The sequence below is a fragment of the Chiloscyllium plagiosum genome, unplaced genomic scaffold, assembly GCF_037043375.1.
Source record: "Chiloscyllium plagiosum isolate Xiang-an unplaced genomic scaffold, Cpla_swu_hap1 HiC_scaffold_34, whole genome shotgun sequence".
Taxonomy (NCBI): Eukaryota; Metazoa; Chordata; class Chondrichthyes; order Orectolobiformes; family Hemiscylliidae; genus Chiloscyllium; species Chiloscyllium plagiosum.
In genome coordinates, this window is record NW_028270172.1 from 18,277,082 (window position 1) to 18,291,927 (window position 14,846).

A 14,846-nucleotide genomic window follows, 5' to 3' on the forward strand; every position below is an offset into this window, starting at 1 on the left:
ACTAAGGAGAAGGTGCTAGGGAAGCTGAAAGTTCTGAAGATGGATAAATCACCTGGACCGGATAGACTATATCTCAGGGTTCTGAAGGAGCTAGCTGAGCAGATTGTGGAGGCATTAAGTGGTGATCTTTCAAGAATCACTGAAGTCAGGGTGGGTTCCAGAAGACTGGAAAATGGCTAATGTTTAAGAAGGGAAGTGGGCAGAAGCTGGGAAACTATAGGCCTGTTAGCCTGACCTTACTGCATAATCTTATTAAGGATAAGATTATGCAGTACTTAAAGTACATGGTAAAATAGAGCAGAGTCAGCATGGTTTCATCAAGGGGAGGTCATGCCTGACAAATCTGTTAGAATTCTTTGAGGAGGTAATGAGTACGTTAGATAATGGAGAGTCAGTGGATGGATCTAATTGGATTTCTCAAAGGGTTTTGACAAGATGCCAGACAGGAGACTGTTAAATAAAATGAAAGCCATGATATTAGGGGCAAGGTACTTGCATGGACAGAAGATTGGCTAACTGGCAGAATGAAGAGAGTGGGGAAAAAGGGGTCTTTTTCAGATGGTAGCCATTGACTTGGGGAGCTCTGCACACGTCACTGATGGGACCACAATTATTCACGTTACACATTAATGATCTGAATGACCTGAGGGCATTGTTGCTATGGTTGCAGATAACACAAAGATAAATGGATCGACAGGTGGTGTTGAGGAAGTGGGGAGGTTGCGGAAGGACGTAGACAGGCTAGGAGAGCAAGAGGTTGCAGATAGAATACAATTTGGGAAAGTGTGAGGTTATGCACTTTGGCAGACTATTTCCTAAAAAGAGAAAGACTTCAGAAATATTAGGCACAACCAGAGACTGGTTTCAGGATTCTCTCAAGGCTAACATGCAGATTCAGCTAGCAATTAGGAAGGCAGATGCAATATGTATTCAGTTTGAGAGAGCAAGAATACAAGAGCAGAGATGTACTGCTGAAGATGTATAAGGCTCTGGTCAGACCACACTTGGAATATTGTGAGCAATTTTAGGCCCCATACCTAAGGAAGGATGTGTTGGCATTGGAGGGGATCCAGAGGAGGTTCACAAGAATGATCCCAGGAATACAGGGCTTATCATATGAGGAGTGGTTGAGGACTCAAGGTCTATACTCGGAGTTTAGAAGGATGAGAGGGGATCTCATTAAAACTTACAAAATATTGAAAGGCCTGGAGAAGACTTGGAGAAGATATCTCCATTAGTAGGAGAGACAAGGACCCAAAATGAAGGGATAACCCTTCAGAACGGAAATGAGGAAGAATTTCTTCAGCCAAAGGGTGGTTATTCTGTGGAATTTATTGCCACTAAAAGCTGTGAAGGTGATGTCATTGAGTGTATTGAAGATAGAGATAGATGGATTCTTGATTAGTAAGAGGATCAAGTACTATGGGGAAAAGGCAAGAGAATGAGGTTGAGAAATAATTGAATGGTGGAGTAGACCTAATGGGCTGAATGGCCTAATTTTGCTCCTATGCTCTGATAGCATAGATCCAAATGTATTAACTAGGGTGGCCTCTGGATAAGGCATATAGTGAAAAAATGCTGAATCCCAATAAAGTGTCAGAGCTCCTTCTCTCCAGAAATGCAAACATCATAAGAATTTAGTTAAAATAAGGTGTGCAGCAATAGCTCCATGATATCAGAGGGATATTGAAGAATACTGTGCAGGCGTATGCACAGACTGCTGTGAAGAAATGCAAAGATAAACTTTGTTTTCTTGCTTTATTAAAGCCAAAGTAGATGACAGCAACCCTTTCAAAGCTGAACTGCTATATGTCTTAGTGCAGCGGGTTCCCAAACAGTGGGTCATGACCCCTAATGGGATCACATGACTGAATTGTGCTGTTGCTAAGCAGCAACATAGATTAGGATCTGAACAAAAACAGCGGCAAGGCCCCTCTAAATCCTTGGGTGTCTCTTTAGTGCCTGTGGCCTAGTGGACAGGCCTAATTGCTTTAGTAATAAATAAAGGCCAGGGAAAGGTAGATTTTTGTTCAGCAAACAAAACCTTGCAGTTTAAAAAATTCTCACCATGTTGAACTTGTCCTTCCATGTCTCCACTCCCCACAGCAGCTGAAGCTAACTCCTGACCAGGGGCCATGCAAAGTCTGGGACATTAAACGAGTGTTGCACTTGGGAAATAGTTTGTCTTAGAGCAAGGAACAACCAAAGCTTGTTGTCAATCATTGTTCTTGTTGATTTGTTCATGCAAGATACAAAAAGTTTGATATTATCTTTCTTCCTTTTCTTGTACAGAGTACGTCTGGTACTGGCCTTGCCTTTATAGTTTTTACTGAAGCAATTGTTCGAATGCCTGTATCCCAGGTATGGGCGGTTCTGTTTTTCGTCATGCTATTCAACCTGGGCCTGTCTTCCATGCTTGGCAATGTAGTGGGCATTCTTACTTCATTGTTAGATCTAAAGATATTCCCAAAATGTGTTCCCAAAGAAATTATTTCAGGTAATTGGTTATTCTTACTGCACAATTTACATGGGGAGTGTTGCCTGTAAAACCATTCAACGACATTATGATGCAATCTCTGCCCTAATCATGTAGTGTTGCTCGTTTCCAACATGTGGGGAGATGTTCCAGGGGTTCATTAAGATCCCCTGCCATGTTTCTTTATTGTCTGTTAAACTGGAATAATCTACAGGCCCTTTCAATATTTCATGGAACTCAGTACAGGTCAACTTCACACAACATTTTTTAAGTTTGGATTCATTCTAATGTCTTTCTTCTGAACCTTTTCCACGGCCTCTATTTAACCCACATTGTGAGGAACCCCAGCTGGACACTGTACTCCAGTATTCTAACCAGAGGCCTGTGTCATGACAGAATGCTCTCCTTTGGTTCATCATGAATGACTTTCACACTCTCTTAACTTTAATTCCAACATCTCCATCTGTATTCATGAATCTTTGGAATGACCTGTGCATTATAAAACCTAGTTCTTTGTATGAGAAGTGATTTTCTTTTACACAATCCATTTTGTGCATTTCCAAAGGTCCCTTCTTGTTCCCATGGTATCCCTTAGAATCCCTTCAAACATCTTCCCAGAGGAAGAGGGAGAACTGATGCCATTGTAGTTCCTTGGCTGTAATTTGACCTCTTTCTTAAATATCGGAATAACATATGCTGGCCACCTGTCCACAGGAATTCTCCCTGACCTCTGTTGAAGATATAGGCCGAAGACACACAGGGCATTTAGCAAACCTGCCACAATCTGTGTATGAATGTGAACCTATCTCCTCCTACAGTATCTTCCTGTCAACCTACATGTTGCTGAATGGTCTTATTTCTGACAGAGCTGAAATATTCTCACTTTCACCATGAGCATTATCTATTTTGATAGAGGGTTCTTATTTAAACTTATGGTCAACTTTGCCTTCTTCCATTGCTGCCAATTACCTCATATGTGAGAGCAATCTCAAACCCACTCCATATTAGGATTCACAAATTACATCCATCTTGACAGCTGACTGCTCAAGGGAATGTGGTCAGGTCCAACATGGTCTTACACATCAAAACGTGTGACACAGATGCACTTTCATTCATGAAATAATGCTTAGGAAGTATACAGCCTTGTGATCTCCCTCTCCCTTGCCCCTTTCCCTTTTCACCACTCCATCTCACTGCTGAAGACCAACCGTCAGGCCACAGCTAATGAGGAGAAGGGACTTGACATTAATGGCCTTCAAAGGGACGGACTCCTTGTAGAGGCCTGGCAGGCCAACAGTTACTGAAGCCTGAGGCCTAGTTTCACGCCGCTCTTGGGCCTTTATGTTGAGGTGAAAAATACCTTCAACTTCCTGAAGATTTTTCTCATCAGCAAAATTACAATACTGTTCACTTTAACCAGCATTTCTATCACAATCCAACCAGTGCAAATCTTCCTCTTACCCAGAGGAGGGTGGGGAAGTGTCCAGCTGTTCTCTACATTCCTAAAAAGTTATAACTCAGCTACAATGACTCCTTAGGGATGAACTTCAACCATGGAAACCATTTATGTCATTTTTCGAGCTTTTTCACTGAAGTTTCACAGAATTGTGAGGGTAAAGAAGGAGGCCATTCGGCCCATCAACTCTGCACTGACTCTTCCCATAACTCTGCCACCGTTTCCATTTAAAATTAACATTCGATGTCCTCAACAGAATGTGCCTCCAGCACAATTCCAGACCCTAACTACTTGATGCATGAAAAACCTTGCAATTGCTTCATTTCGAAAGCACTTTAGAATTGTTGACTTTCTGCTTCTCAATCCATTTAACATGGAGGAAACACTCACACAGGTTAACCCTGTACATTTTTTAAACAATTAGTTGTTCTGCTACTTCAAGAACATCACTAAGAAAATGTTTCGGCAATGTATGTTCTAATCAACTCTTGTTTTTATGTCTTCTTTAGCCATAATATGCCTGATATGCTTTTCAGTAGCACTTACTTTCACAACAGCATCTGGGAGTTACTGGCTGACAATTTTTGACAATTATGGAACTGCTCTGCCTCTTCTGATCGTTGCCTTCTTTGAGCTGATTGGGGTGATTTATGTTTATGGGTTTCATAAGTAAGTAACAAACCTACTTGTCACCATTTACTACTTATTTCAGACAATGTTTCCAAACAGTGATCTTTAATTTTTTTAAAATCGGAAATGTCTATTTTATCCCATTCCCCTTAAACAGCTCTCGCTGGAATAAATGTCACAATAATATCATTTAACTATCAGTTGCTTAAACCTTGTTAACTTCTGAAGCCTTTGATTCATCCAACAGTAGGTTGTTAGGAATGTCACACTGTAACATACCCTCCTTCTAAGCAGGAGAAAGTGAGAACTGCAGATGCTAGAGATCAGAGTTGAGAGTATGGTGCTGGAAAAGCACAGCAGATCAGGCAGCATCCAAGGAGCAGGAGACTCGACGTTACGAGCATAAGCCTTTCATCAGGAAGTTTCCTAATGAAGAACGTTTCCTGATGAAGGGTTTATGCCCAAAACCTCAATTTTCCTGCTCCTTGGATGCTACCTGACCTGTGTGCTTTTCCAGCACTATGCTAATCTTGACTTTTAAAATTAGGTTTCACCTTTTCAGGACAGAGATGAGGAGTGTGTTTCTCTTCTCTGAGAGGGTTGTGATATTTGGAATCTTCTCTCTCTCTCAAGGAGGCAGGGTCATCAAATATTTTTAATGCAGGGTTTAAAGAGTTCTGTTAGCCAAGGGAAACAAAGATTATTGGGAGTTGATGGGAATGTGGAATTCAAAACACAGACATATCAAGTCATGATCTTATTGACCAGCAGAGCAGACTCAAGGGGTGGAATGGCCTTTGCCTGTTGCTAATCTGCATGCAAAGGTCTCATTTGTATATTTAAATACATGAATCCTTGGCCTTTTCTGCTCTAAGGAAAATAACAGCCCTAGCTTCTCCAGTCTATCAATGACAGCAATCCCTTACACCTGGATCCATAGTTTCTCCAGGACATCCTTCCTAAAGTTTGGTGCCCACTATTGGGCTCCAGCCTGGGCTAAACTGATGTTTTATATGAGCTTAACCTAATTTTCAGGCTTTTGTACTCTCTACCTTGACTTATAAGGGCCAAAAAACCATTGGCTTTATTAACTGCTTTATGAAACTCTCCTGGTGTCCTCAATAGGTTATGTATAAACAGTCTGAGCTCTCTGTAATCCAGCAACCACTTTCACGTTGTACCATTTATAATCACAGAGCTGTACAGCACAGAAACACACCCACCAGTCCAACTTGTCCATGCCAACCAGATATCCTAAATTAATCTGTTCCCATTTGCCAGCACTTGGCCCATATCCCTCTCAACCCTTCGTATGCATATACTCATCCAGACGCCTTTTAAACATTGTAATTGTACCAGCCTCTACCACTTCCTCTGGCAGCTCATTCCATGCATTCCTTCTGCATGAAAAAGTTGCCCCTTAGATCCCTTTTAAATCTTTCCCCTCTCACCTTAAACGTACGTTCTCTAGTTTTGGACTCCCAGGCCTTGGGAAAAGACCCTGGCTATTCACCCTATCCTCGTGATTTTATAAATCTCTATAAGTTCACCCCTCAACCTTCGATGCTATAGGGAAAACAGCCCCAGTCTATTCAGCTGCTCCTTATAGCTCAAACTCTCCAATGCTGGCAACATCCTTGTAAATCTTTCAAGTTGAACATCTCTCCAAAGCAGGGAGTCCAAAATGTTTCCATTATCTCTCTTAAACACTTTTCTGCACTGAGTTTCATCTTCCATGTATCCATCCATCCCATTAGCCAATGGGTTTTATTAGCATTCTCCTCAGTGTTTACTCCACTTTCGAGTTGTATGCCATCTCCCAATATCACAACATGTCCTCGACTTCCAAGTCCAACTCATTGATCAATATCAGAAACAGCAGTGGTCCTGGTATTGAATCGCAGGGAGACAGAGTATATGCCTCCACTGACTGTTAAACAACCATTCACCACAACTCTCTGTTTCCTATTTCTTTGCCAATTTGTCAACTCATTCTTCTATTTTTCCTTTTATCCCGTTGACTTCAGCTTTGCTAACAAGCTTGATGTTTGATTGTTTTACCAAATACCTTTAGAAATCAATATCTGCTCCTCTGCCCACATCTCCTAATCAAAAAAAAACTCTATTTAGTTCATCAGACACAATTTCTCCTCAACAAATCCACACTGGTTATCATTTACAAGTCCATGATCATCAACAGGCCGGATTCTCATTTCTAAAAACTTCCCTTACCACTTCCATTAAAATTATTGGCCAGTTTCTTCCATTTCTCAAACAGTTGCAATTTTAAAACTATTTGGCAGCATTTTGTATCCACAAAGGATTGGAGGCTTGCCTCCAGCTTTCTGTAATTTTGGCCAATAACCTCCCTCAGAAGACAAGGATGCATCCCATAAAATAAGTGACAAATAATGGTTTCCCAGGATGATTATTGCAGATTAAACTGCTGGCCCAATCATCTAAGAATCACAACACTCTCTCCTCCTCGTAGCTCATATTTTCCAGCCGTGGCATTGAGACATACAAGGCTCTAGAATACCTACAGTGCAGAAAGAGGCCATTTGGCTCATCAAATCTGCATTGACCCTCCGAAGAGCATCCCAACCAGACCCATGCAGGATGACTATCCCCATAACTCAGTGTTTCCAATGGCTACCTCACCTAGCCTGCACATTGCTGGATACTACAAGGGTGGCTCGGTGGTTAGCACTGCTGCCTCACAGCGCCAGGGACCCAGGTTCGATTCCAGCCTTGGGAAAATCTCTTTGTGGAGTTTGCACATTCTCCCTGTGTCTGCGTGGATCTCCTTTGGGTGCTTCAGTGTGCTCCCATAGTCCAAAGATGTGCAGGTCAGGTGAATTGGCCATGGGAAATTGCCCATAGTGTTCGGTGCATTAGGCAGAAGGAATGGGTCTGGATGGGTTACTCTTTGGAGGGTCGGTGTGGACTTGTTTCCACACTGTAGGGATTCTAATCTTAAAAAAATTTGCCATAGTCAATCCACCTAACCTGCACATCCTTGGGAGGAAACCAAGCGCAAAATGAAACTTACATAACCACGGGGAGAACATGTAAACTCCACAATGACAGTCACCCAAGGATGGAATCAAACCCAGGTCCTTGACACTAGGAGGCAGTAGTGCTAACCACTGAGCCATCATGCCACGCTAAATTCTGAAGGCGTTTGACTAATCAGATGCTGAGTGATTGTGTCTGCTGGTTGAGAGAATCGAAAACAAATGGAATGGTCCCTGGAGAAGGGGTTAATCATTTAGAACTGAGATGAAGAGAAATGAATTCACTCAAAGTGTGCATCTTTGGAATTCTCCACCATTGAGTATATTGAAGAGGTTGAGACAGACAGAGTTTTGGTCTCTCAGAGAATCAAAAAATACTGGGAGTAAGCAAGAAATTAGAGGTGAAGTCAGCCATGATGATACTGAATGACAGAAGAAGTTCAACAGGCCGGATGGTCTACTCCTCCTCCTATTGCTTACATTGTTGTGTCCTTTCTCTCCTGAAACTAAATCAACCAATGTTGGTAATGTGGGTTACTCCTCACCGTGCAGGTAATTGCAAACAAACACTGTATCTCACTCAATTGGCTACGTTGGATTATCAAATGTACAAAGAGAGAACAGAATAAGCCATTTATTTGAAATTGTACTAAACATGTCGGGAAAATTAAACCCTCTCTCTTTTCAGATTCTGTGATGATTTGGAGTTTATGACTGGTCGACGACCGAACTTTTACTTTCAAGTGACCTGGAGATTTATCAGCCCTTTACTGTTGCTTTCAGTCTTTGTGGCCTTTGTTGCAATTGAAGTTCAATCTCACCTGTCGTATGAGGCCTGGGATCCTAATTACGTACGTACCTTGCATATTGAAATACAGCCTGAGTATTTTATTTAATATCTCCAAGAAAACTTTCTTCTTGTCTTTATTGATCAGTGCATTGAGTATAAGAGTTAGGATGCCATGTTGCGGCTGTACAGGACGTTGGTGAGGCTACGTTTGGAATACTATGTTCAATTCTGGTCTCCCTCCTAGCGGAAGGATGTTGTTAAAAGGGTTCAGAAAAGATTTACAAGGGTGTTGCCGGGGTTGGAGGTTGAGCTATAGGGAGAGCTCAGCATTTAAAAGCAGCTAATGAAGGGGAGAGTTACAGTCATAGAGATGTGCAGCATGGAAACAGATCCTTTGGTCCAACCCGTCCATGCCAACCAGGTACCCTAAATTAATCTAGTCCCATTTACCAGCACGTGGCCCATATCTCTCTAAACCCTTCCTATTGATATACCATACAGGTGACTTTTAAATGCTGTAATTGTGCCAGCCTCCACCACTTCCTCTGGCAGTTCATTCCATTCACGCACCACCCTCTGCATGAAAAAGTTGTTCCTTAGGTCCCTTTTAAAACTTTCCCCTCTCACTTTAAACCGACACCATCTAGTTTTGGACTCCCTGACCCTGGGGAAAAGACCTTTGCTGTTCACCCGAGCTATGCACAACCATCTGATGAAGGAGCAGTGTTCTGAAAGCTAGTGCTTCCAATTAAACCTGTTGAAGTATAACCTGGTGTTGTGTGATTTTTAACTTTGCACACCACAGTCCAACACCGCATCTCTAAATCATGATTTTATAAACCTTTATAAGGTCACCCCCTCAGCCTCTGACACTCCAGAGAAAATAACCTCAGCCGAATCATCCTATCCCTATAGCTCAAACCCTCCAATCCTGCCAATACCCTTGTCAATCTTTTCTGAACCCTTGACGTTTAACAGCATCCTTCCCATAGCAGAGAGACCAGAATTGAATGTGGTAATCCAAATGGGAGAGGGTCAGGGTCTCAAATTCTGGCCAGTCCCTCAGAGGTGATTGAAGGGTCTGCCATCATTAAGGACATGGGGAAGGACAGAAAGAGGGGAAAGACAACAAATGGATTAAGACTTCAAGTAGTTGTGTAGGGAAACGTCAGATTGCTGATTCAACAAGTTTAATGAGATCATAGGTTACATTAAGTGAACCACTGAATTGAAAAACAGGTCAATGCCTGCAGTAGTAATGAGGGGGAATTGTCTGAAAATTTTCAGAAATTGGGGCAATTGTAGATCCCAGTCCTGTGTGAGTCAGGGGTTCTCCTGGGAGGTGGCCAGTTGGGTCACTGTCCTGTTACAAACAACAAGCAGGTTCCAAGATCGAGGGCTGAGAGAGGGAGGGACTGTGGTAATGGCCAGATGAAAGCAGAGAGAGAGAGAGAGAGAGAGAGAATGCACTGGTAAGGCAGAAAGGCAAGCATTCAAAAATGGAGGCTTGTCTCAGAATTGAAAATTCAGAAGAGGCACATCCATTAGTGACACAATATTGACAGGCATCCCTTCCACAGGAATGCTGAAGGCCAGGCTGTGGTCTTTGCATTCATGTGGCTTGAAGCCTACTCCCAGGAAGCCACCTCCCTGTTCCTGATGACTCGCCATTTTTGGGGAGAGGGTGGGCAGTAGGGGTTGGGGGTGGGCTGTCCTGATAGTGGAGCATCTTTGCTCCAAGTGGGCAGCTTGGTGGCATAGTGGGGGGGTTAGCACTGCTGCCCCATAGCAGCAGGGATCCAGGTTCGATTCTACGTGCAGTTTGCATAATCTCCTCGTATCTGTGTGGGTTTCCTCCCACAGTCCAAAGATGCACAGGTTGGATGGATTGGCCATGCTGAATTGCAGGTCAGGTGGGGTAGCCATAGGAAATGCAGGGTTCCAGGGATAGGGGACAGAGTTGGGTCTAAGTGTGATGCTCCCTTGAGGGCCGGTGTGGACTTGATGGGTCAAATGGCTTGCTTCTAAACTATACAGATTCTATGATTCTAAGTAAGTCCTTGACTGTTCCTAATTAATTAGAATGCCAATCAGATCAAGATCCCCCGTTCTTAAGAACACAGCAGTGGAAAGACTGTACGCATCGAGTTCCAATCTGATTGAAGATAATGTAAGTGATCTAAAAAGGAGAAATCCTAGCTTCAGAGAATATATGGTCATTTTGTGAAGCAAACTAATAACAATGGCTCGTGTTCAATTCCTAAAGCAGCTGAGGTTACCATGAAGAATTCTCCTCAACCCCTCCCTCACCTGAGGCATGGTGACCCCCCTGGTTGAACTGCCACCAGTCATCTCTCTCTATGAGACAGCAGCCCTGTGGTCTGGAAAGATTATGGCAATTTGACCTTTATTTGGAAAGAAATCAGAGGTATTTAATGACAAGATGGAGTAACCCCAGTTTTTAACCTTGGTTATTGTACCTTGACCTCAGTGGAGTCTGATTGTGGTGTCTAAAATAAGTAGGGGATTAGCATGCAAATGGTGAATAATTCTTACAGGCACTAGAGGGGTAAGGGGTCATGATTAAAATTCCAACTACACCAGTGATAAAACAAATTCTAAAGAAAAACGAATCTTCAGATGAGGACTCGAGAATAAATTGACAGGATGAGGGGAATGAGAATGGGCGAGCTGCTCTTGCAGAGAGGGAGGACAGATATGATGGGTCAACTGGCCTTTTTTATTGCAGTTACCTTCTGTGATTCTATACTGAGTGGGAAGGCTGTAGATGCAAATAACCGAGATTTGAAATGTGCGAAGGAATTGAGGGACATGAGGAAAGGTCAGGGCATTGAGCTTAAAAGAAAGAATGGCCAAGGTTAACAATTAGCTTGCTGTTTCTGACAAAGTAACGTTTTTCAAAAATACATGAACGCTTTACTAATTATTTATGTTAAACCAACAGGTGGAGTTCCCAAAGAAGGAAGAAAAGGAATACACGGGTTGGGTGGAATTTATCTGTGCTTTCTTGGTCATACTGTCCTCTATATTTATTCCACTCACTGCACTTTATCACCTCATCAGACTTAAGCTAAGGAGGCACAAGCAAAGAACACAGAATCCCTTTGACAATCTTGCTTTTCAACTATAAGAGATTTGCGAGTCTATGGAAGCTACAATTTGCATTTATGCTCCTTTATACAATTGAGAAGGTACTTTCCTGCTAAGTAATAAACACTATTCAACACTCTCATAAACTCTTGTGTACTCCCCTGACAAAGATGCAATCACAGCTTGTCCTTTTCCATTAACTTTGCTCTAGAGGCAAAGTCTAGAAGTCTTGAGGGAACTCCATCTAGATCATTACTTTCTACAGAGACAGGAAGAACACTTCCACATTTTTATCCTCAAATCTTGCAGTGTTTGGACTATTTTGAACATTTTCTTGGCACAAAATTGAGCTTCCATCCAGGATTCTCTATGTTTGTCCTTGCCATAGCTTTGAGGCTAATCTCTGCTCACTTTAACTTCTTCCTCTTTCTCTCTGGCTTCAACCTCCAGCTCCATTTTTCTTAGTGCTGTTATTTTTTTTAAAATTTGATTTATTATTATCACATGTACTGAGATACAGCAAAAAGTTTTGTGTGCTAACCAGACAAAGCCTACCTCACTTAAGTATATCAGGGTTACAGAATAGAATGCAGAATAAAGTGTTACAGCTACAGGGAAGGTGCAGAGAAAGATCAACGCCAATAAATGAGAGGTCCAATCAAAAGTCTAATAATAATGGGGAAGAAGCTTTTCTTGAATCTGATGGTGTATGTGTTCGAACCTTGTTTATATTCTGCCTGATGGAAGAGAATACACCCAGGCTGGGAAGGGTCTTTGATTATGTTGGCTGCTTTCCCAAGGCAACAGGAAGTGCAGATGGAATCAATGGATGGAAGGCTAGTTTTCGTGATGGACTGGATTGCATTCACAACTCTCTGTAGTTTCTTGTGGTCTTGGGTGGAGCAGTTGCCTTACCAAGCTGTGATGCAACTAGATGGAATGCTTTCTATGGTGTGTTCTCCCTTCTCTTCTTTCCTAAGCTTCCCATTATAGCTTCCTAATTTCCTTATCGTAGTGATTCAACTCTACCTGTTCCCTCACACTACCAACCTCAGTTCCATTGCTTCACTTGGACTCTAGTTGCTCTGCCACTTGTGTTTTTGTTGGGATTGCTAACCCTATATCTCATGCAGCTTTTGACACATCCTTTCTATTTTGTCCCTTCAGTGTATCAACAAAGATTTCTGTTAGTTCCAAGCTGGCTTAGATACTTCCATTTCTGTGGCCATTTCATACATCAAAAAACTCAGTGCCAGAAGTTTCTACTTTCCAGACAGTAGTTCCTGTGTCACTTTTGATGTCGAACTGTTCCATATCACAGACAAGGGCCCCCTTGTCATGAATCAACAACATGACAACCACCAAATGGAGAACCGCAGGACCATAACACATGATGAAAGTATTTTGAAGTTATTGCAATAACGTCTTCCAGTTGACCAGTCCCTCAATTTGCTGCCCCTGAGCTTTACTTATCATAAAGACTTCTGACACTGGATGTAGGTTTGCTCGCTGAGCTGAAAGGTTCATTTCCAGACGTTTCGTTACCTTACTAGGTAACCTCTTCAGTGGACCTCATGCAAAGCCTTGTGATACTGTCTTATGTAAAACTGCAATAACTATTTATTACTAACAAAACATCCTTTACAAAATTCTAAGGACTGTAATGATACAAACGCTTAAAACCACTAACTACCTGGACTAATACCTCAAAATCCCCCTTTTCCCCTAAGCTGGCAGTTAAACCTGGTTAGTAGTGGAGGTAAGATATTGGGTTAAAAATGGGGAGAGAGAGTGAGAGAAAGGTGGAAAGGTTCACTCAGAGTATTTGGATCTCAGGATAGCTGTGCCCACCTGATGCCTGATGAAGTTAAGCTCAAAATGTTGATCCTCCCGCTCTGCAGATGCTGCCTGACCTGCTGTGCTTTTCCAGCACCCCACTTTCTCCACAGGGCTGTAAAGTTTGCCTTAACGACTGCACCCCCTTGCTTTTCCCTGCATATTACCTCTCTTTTTAGTGGCTGTTTGTTTCTGTACCTGTTGCGAGACTATAGGATTCAACTCCCTCTCAGTTTTGGTCGGCTGTGACCAATCATGGCTGATCCTGATCTGTATGGATTCCTCCTCTCCCCAAGGAAGTGTCCCCCCAAGTGGGGGAGGGGGAAGCAACTGAATCATGAACCTTTTGCAGAATCCCAGTCTGTTCTGATAAACATTTAGAAAATTAATATCAAATGTCAGTTACAGAATGAAATGTTAGAACGAACAGATTGGGATATAACAATGCACAGCATTGACACTAACGTCAGGTGACATCGAGCAGCCAATGTAATGATGGCAGTCTCCCACCTCTCAGATTAGGTTAGAGTTACCCTTGATTTCTCTTCACTTTGTACAATCATAAGTTGGATTTTATTCATTTTTGTTCACCTTGGTTTAAACCTATCTTTCCAAATCTTTTAAAGGATTGCAAGCATTCCATTCAGGCCTATTCTTCCATTCAGTAAGCTCATAGTCGGTCTGTGACTCCATATCCCTTAATACCTTTGCTTAACAGAGATCAAACAATCGTAACTTTAAATTCAATAATTGATTTAGCAACCATCCGTTTGTAGGAGAGTTCACATCTTTTACACAGTATGGAGATATATTTCCTGATTTCATGCCTGAAAGGCCTGGTTCTAATTTCTAAGACTAAACCCCCACTAATAAATTTGTGTCACCTCACTTCATTATTTCACCCTTAGCCTTCAGCTCAAAATATGTCAGTGTTTAATTTTGGAGAAGTTCCAGTACTTCAGTTTTAGCTTTGTCATAGTGCTTGGAATGTGGATATGGATAGATTCATATATCTCACTGCCTAATGCTCCTAAAATCAATCATGATTAAATAATGTTCAATTCAAGTTAACATTTATTCCTTTGCTTTAAAGTATGTTTTTAATAAGACTGTGCTCAAAATGAATTATGATTAAACAGTTTTCATTTCATGTTAATTGTTTTAATTTTTTAAAAATGCTAATATTTTCAGAAGGATATGTTGGTCCTACTGTTTTCAATTTTAAAGAATAAATTGCTCTCTTTGTAAAGTGGTGTCTGGAGTTTGAAATATTTCAGGATTATTCAGAATGTAAATGGTAGCTGTGAAGAAAACTCCTACTCCTGGCTTCATGGTAATTACTCAATATATGAAGAGGGAAAAAAAAGCTGTCCTTTTGATATTGGTCAATTTACAAACAGTAAAATACAGAAGACAGGTTATAACAATACAGACTGCTATTCTTGTTCCATTTGCCAGTGTAGCCTCAGTCAGCAGCACCCATTAACTTATTTTTAATAAACAGGGTGAAACATTAAAGAGAGTCACCTT

General features: G+C 41.7%; 1 protein-coding gene across 4 annotated transcripts in view; it reads left to right on the forward strand.

Annotated features, from left to right (window-relative positions):
• The window catches only part of LOC122564476 (sodium-dependent neutral amino acid transporter B(0)AT3-like), a 57,019-nt gene extending 42,451 nt beyond the window's left edge, over nucleotides 1-14,568 (forward strand). The window contains exons 9-13 of one of the 4 annotated variants that reach the window (XR_015752829.1): nucleotides 2,293-2,497; nucleotides 4,442-4,601; nucleotides 8,268-8,430; nucleotides 10,452-10,539; nucleotides 12,648-14,568. Coding sequence is in view for 1 of the 4 variants with exons in the window: in XM_043719418.2 (XP_043575353.1) it covers nucleotides 2,293-2,497; nucleotides 4,442-4,601; nucleotides 8,268-8,430; nucleotides 11,335-11,520 (714 nt within the window). In the remaining 3 variants the exon portion in view is untranslated. Of the gene's footprint in view, nucleotides 1-2,292; nucleotides 2,498-4,441; nucleotides 4,602-8,267; nucleotides 8,431-10,451; nucleotides 10,540-11,334 lie in introns of all 4 variants that reach the window. The other 3 variants (XR_006315924.2, XR_015752828.1, XM_043719418.2) reach the window with 3 other exon arrangements.
• The last annotated feature ends 278 nt before the right edge of the window (nucleotides 14,569-14,846 follow it).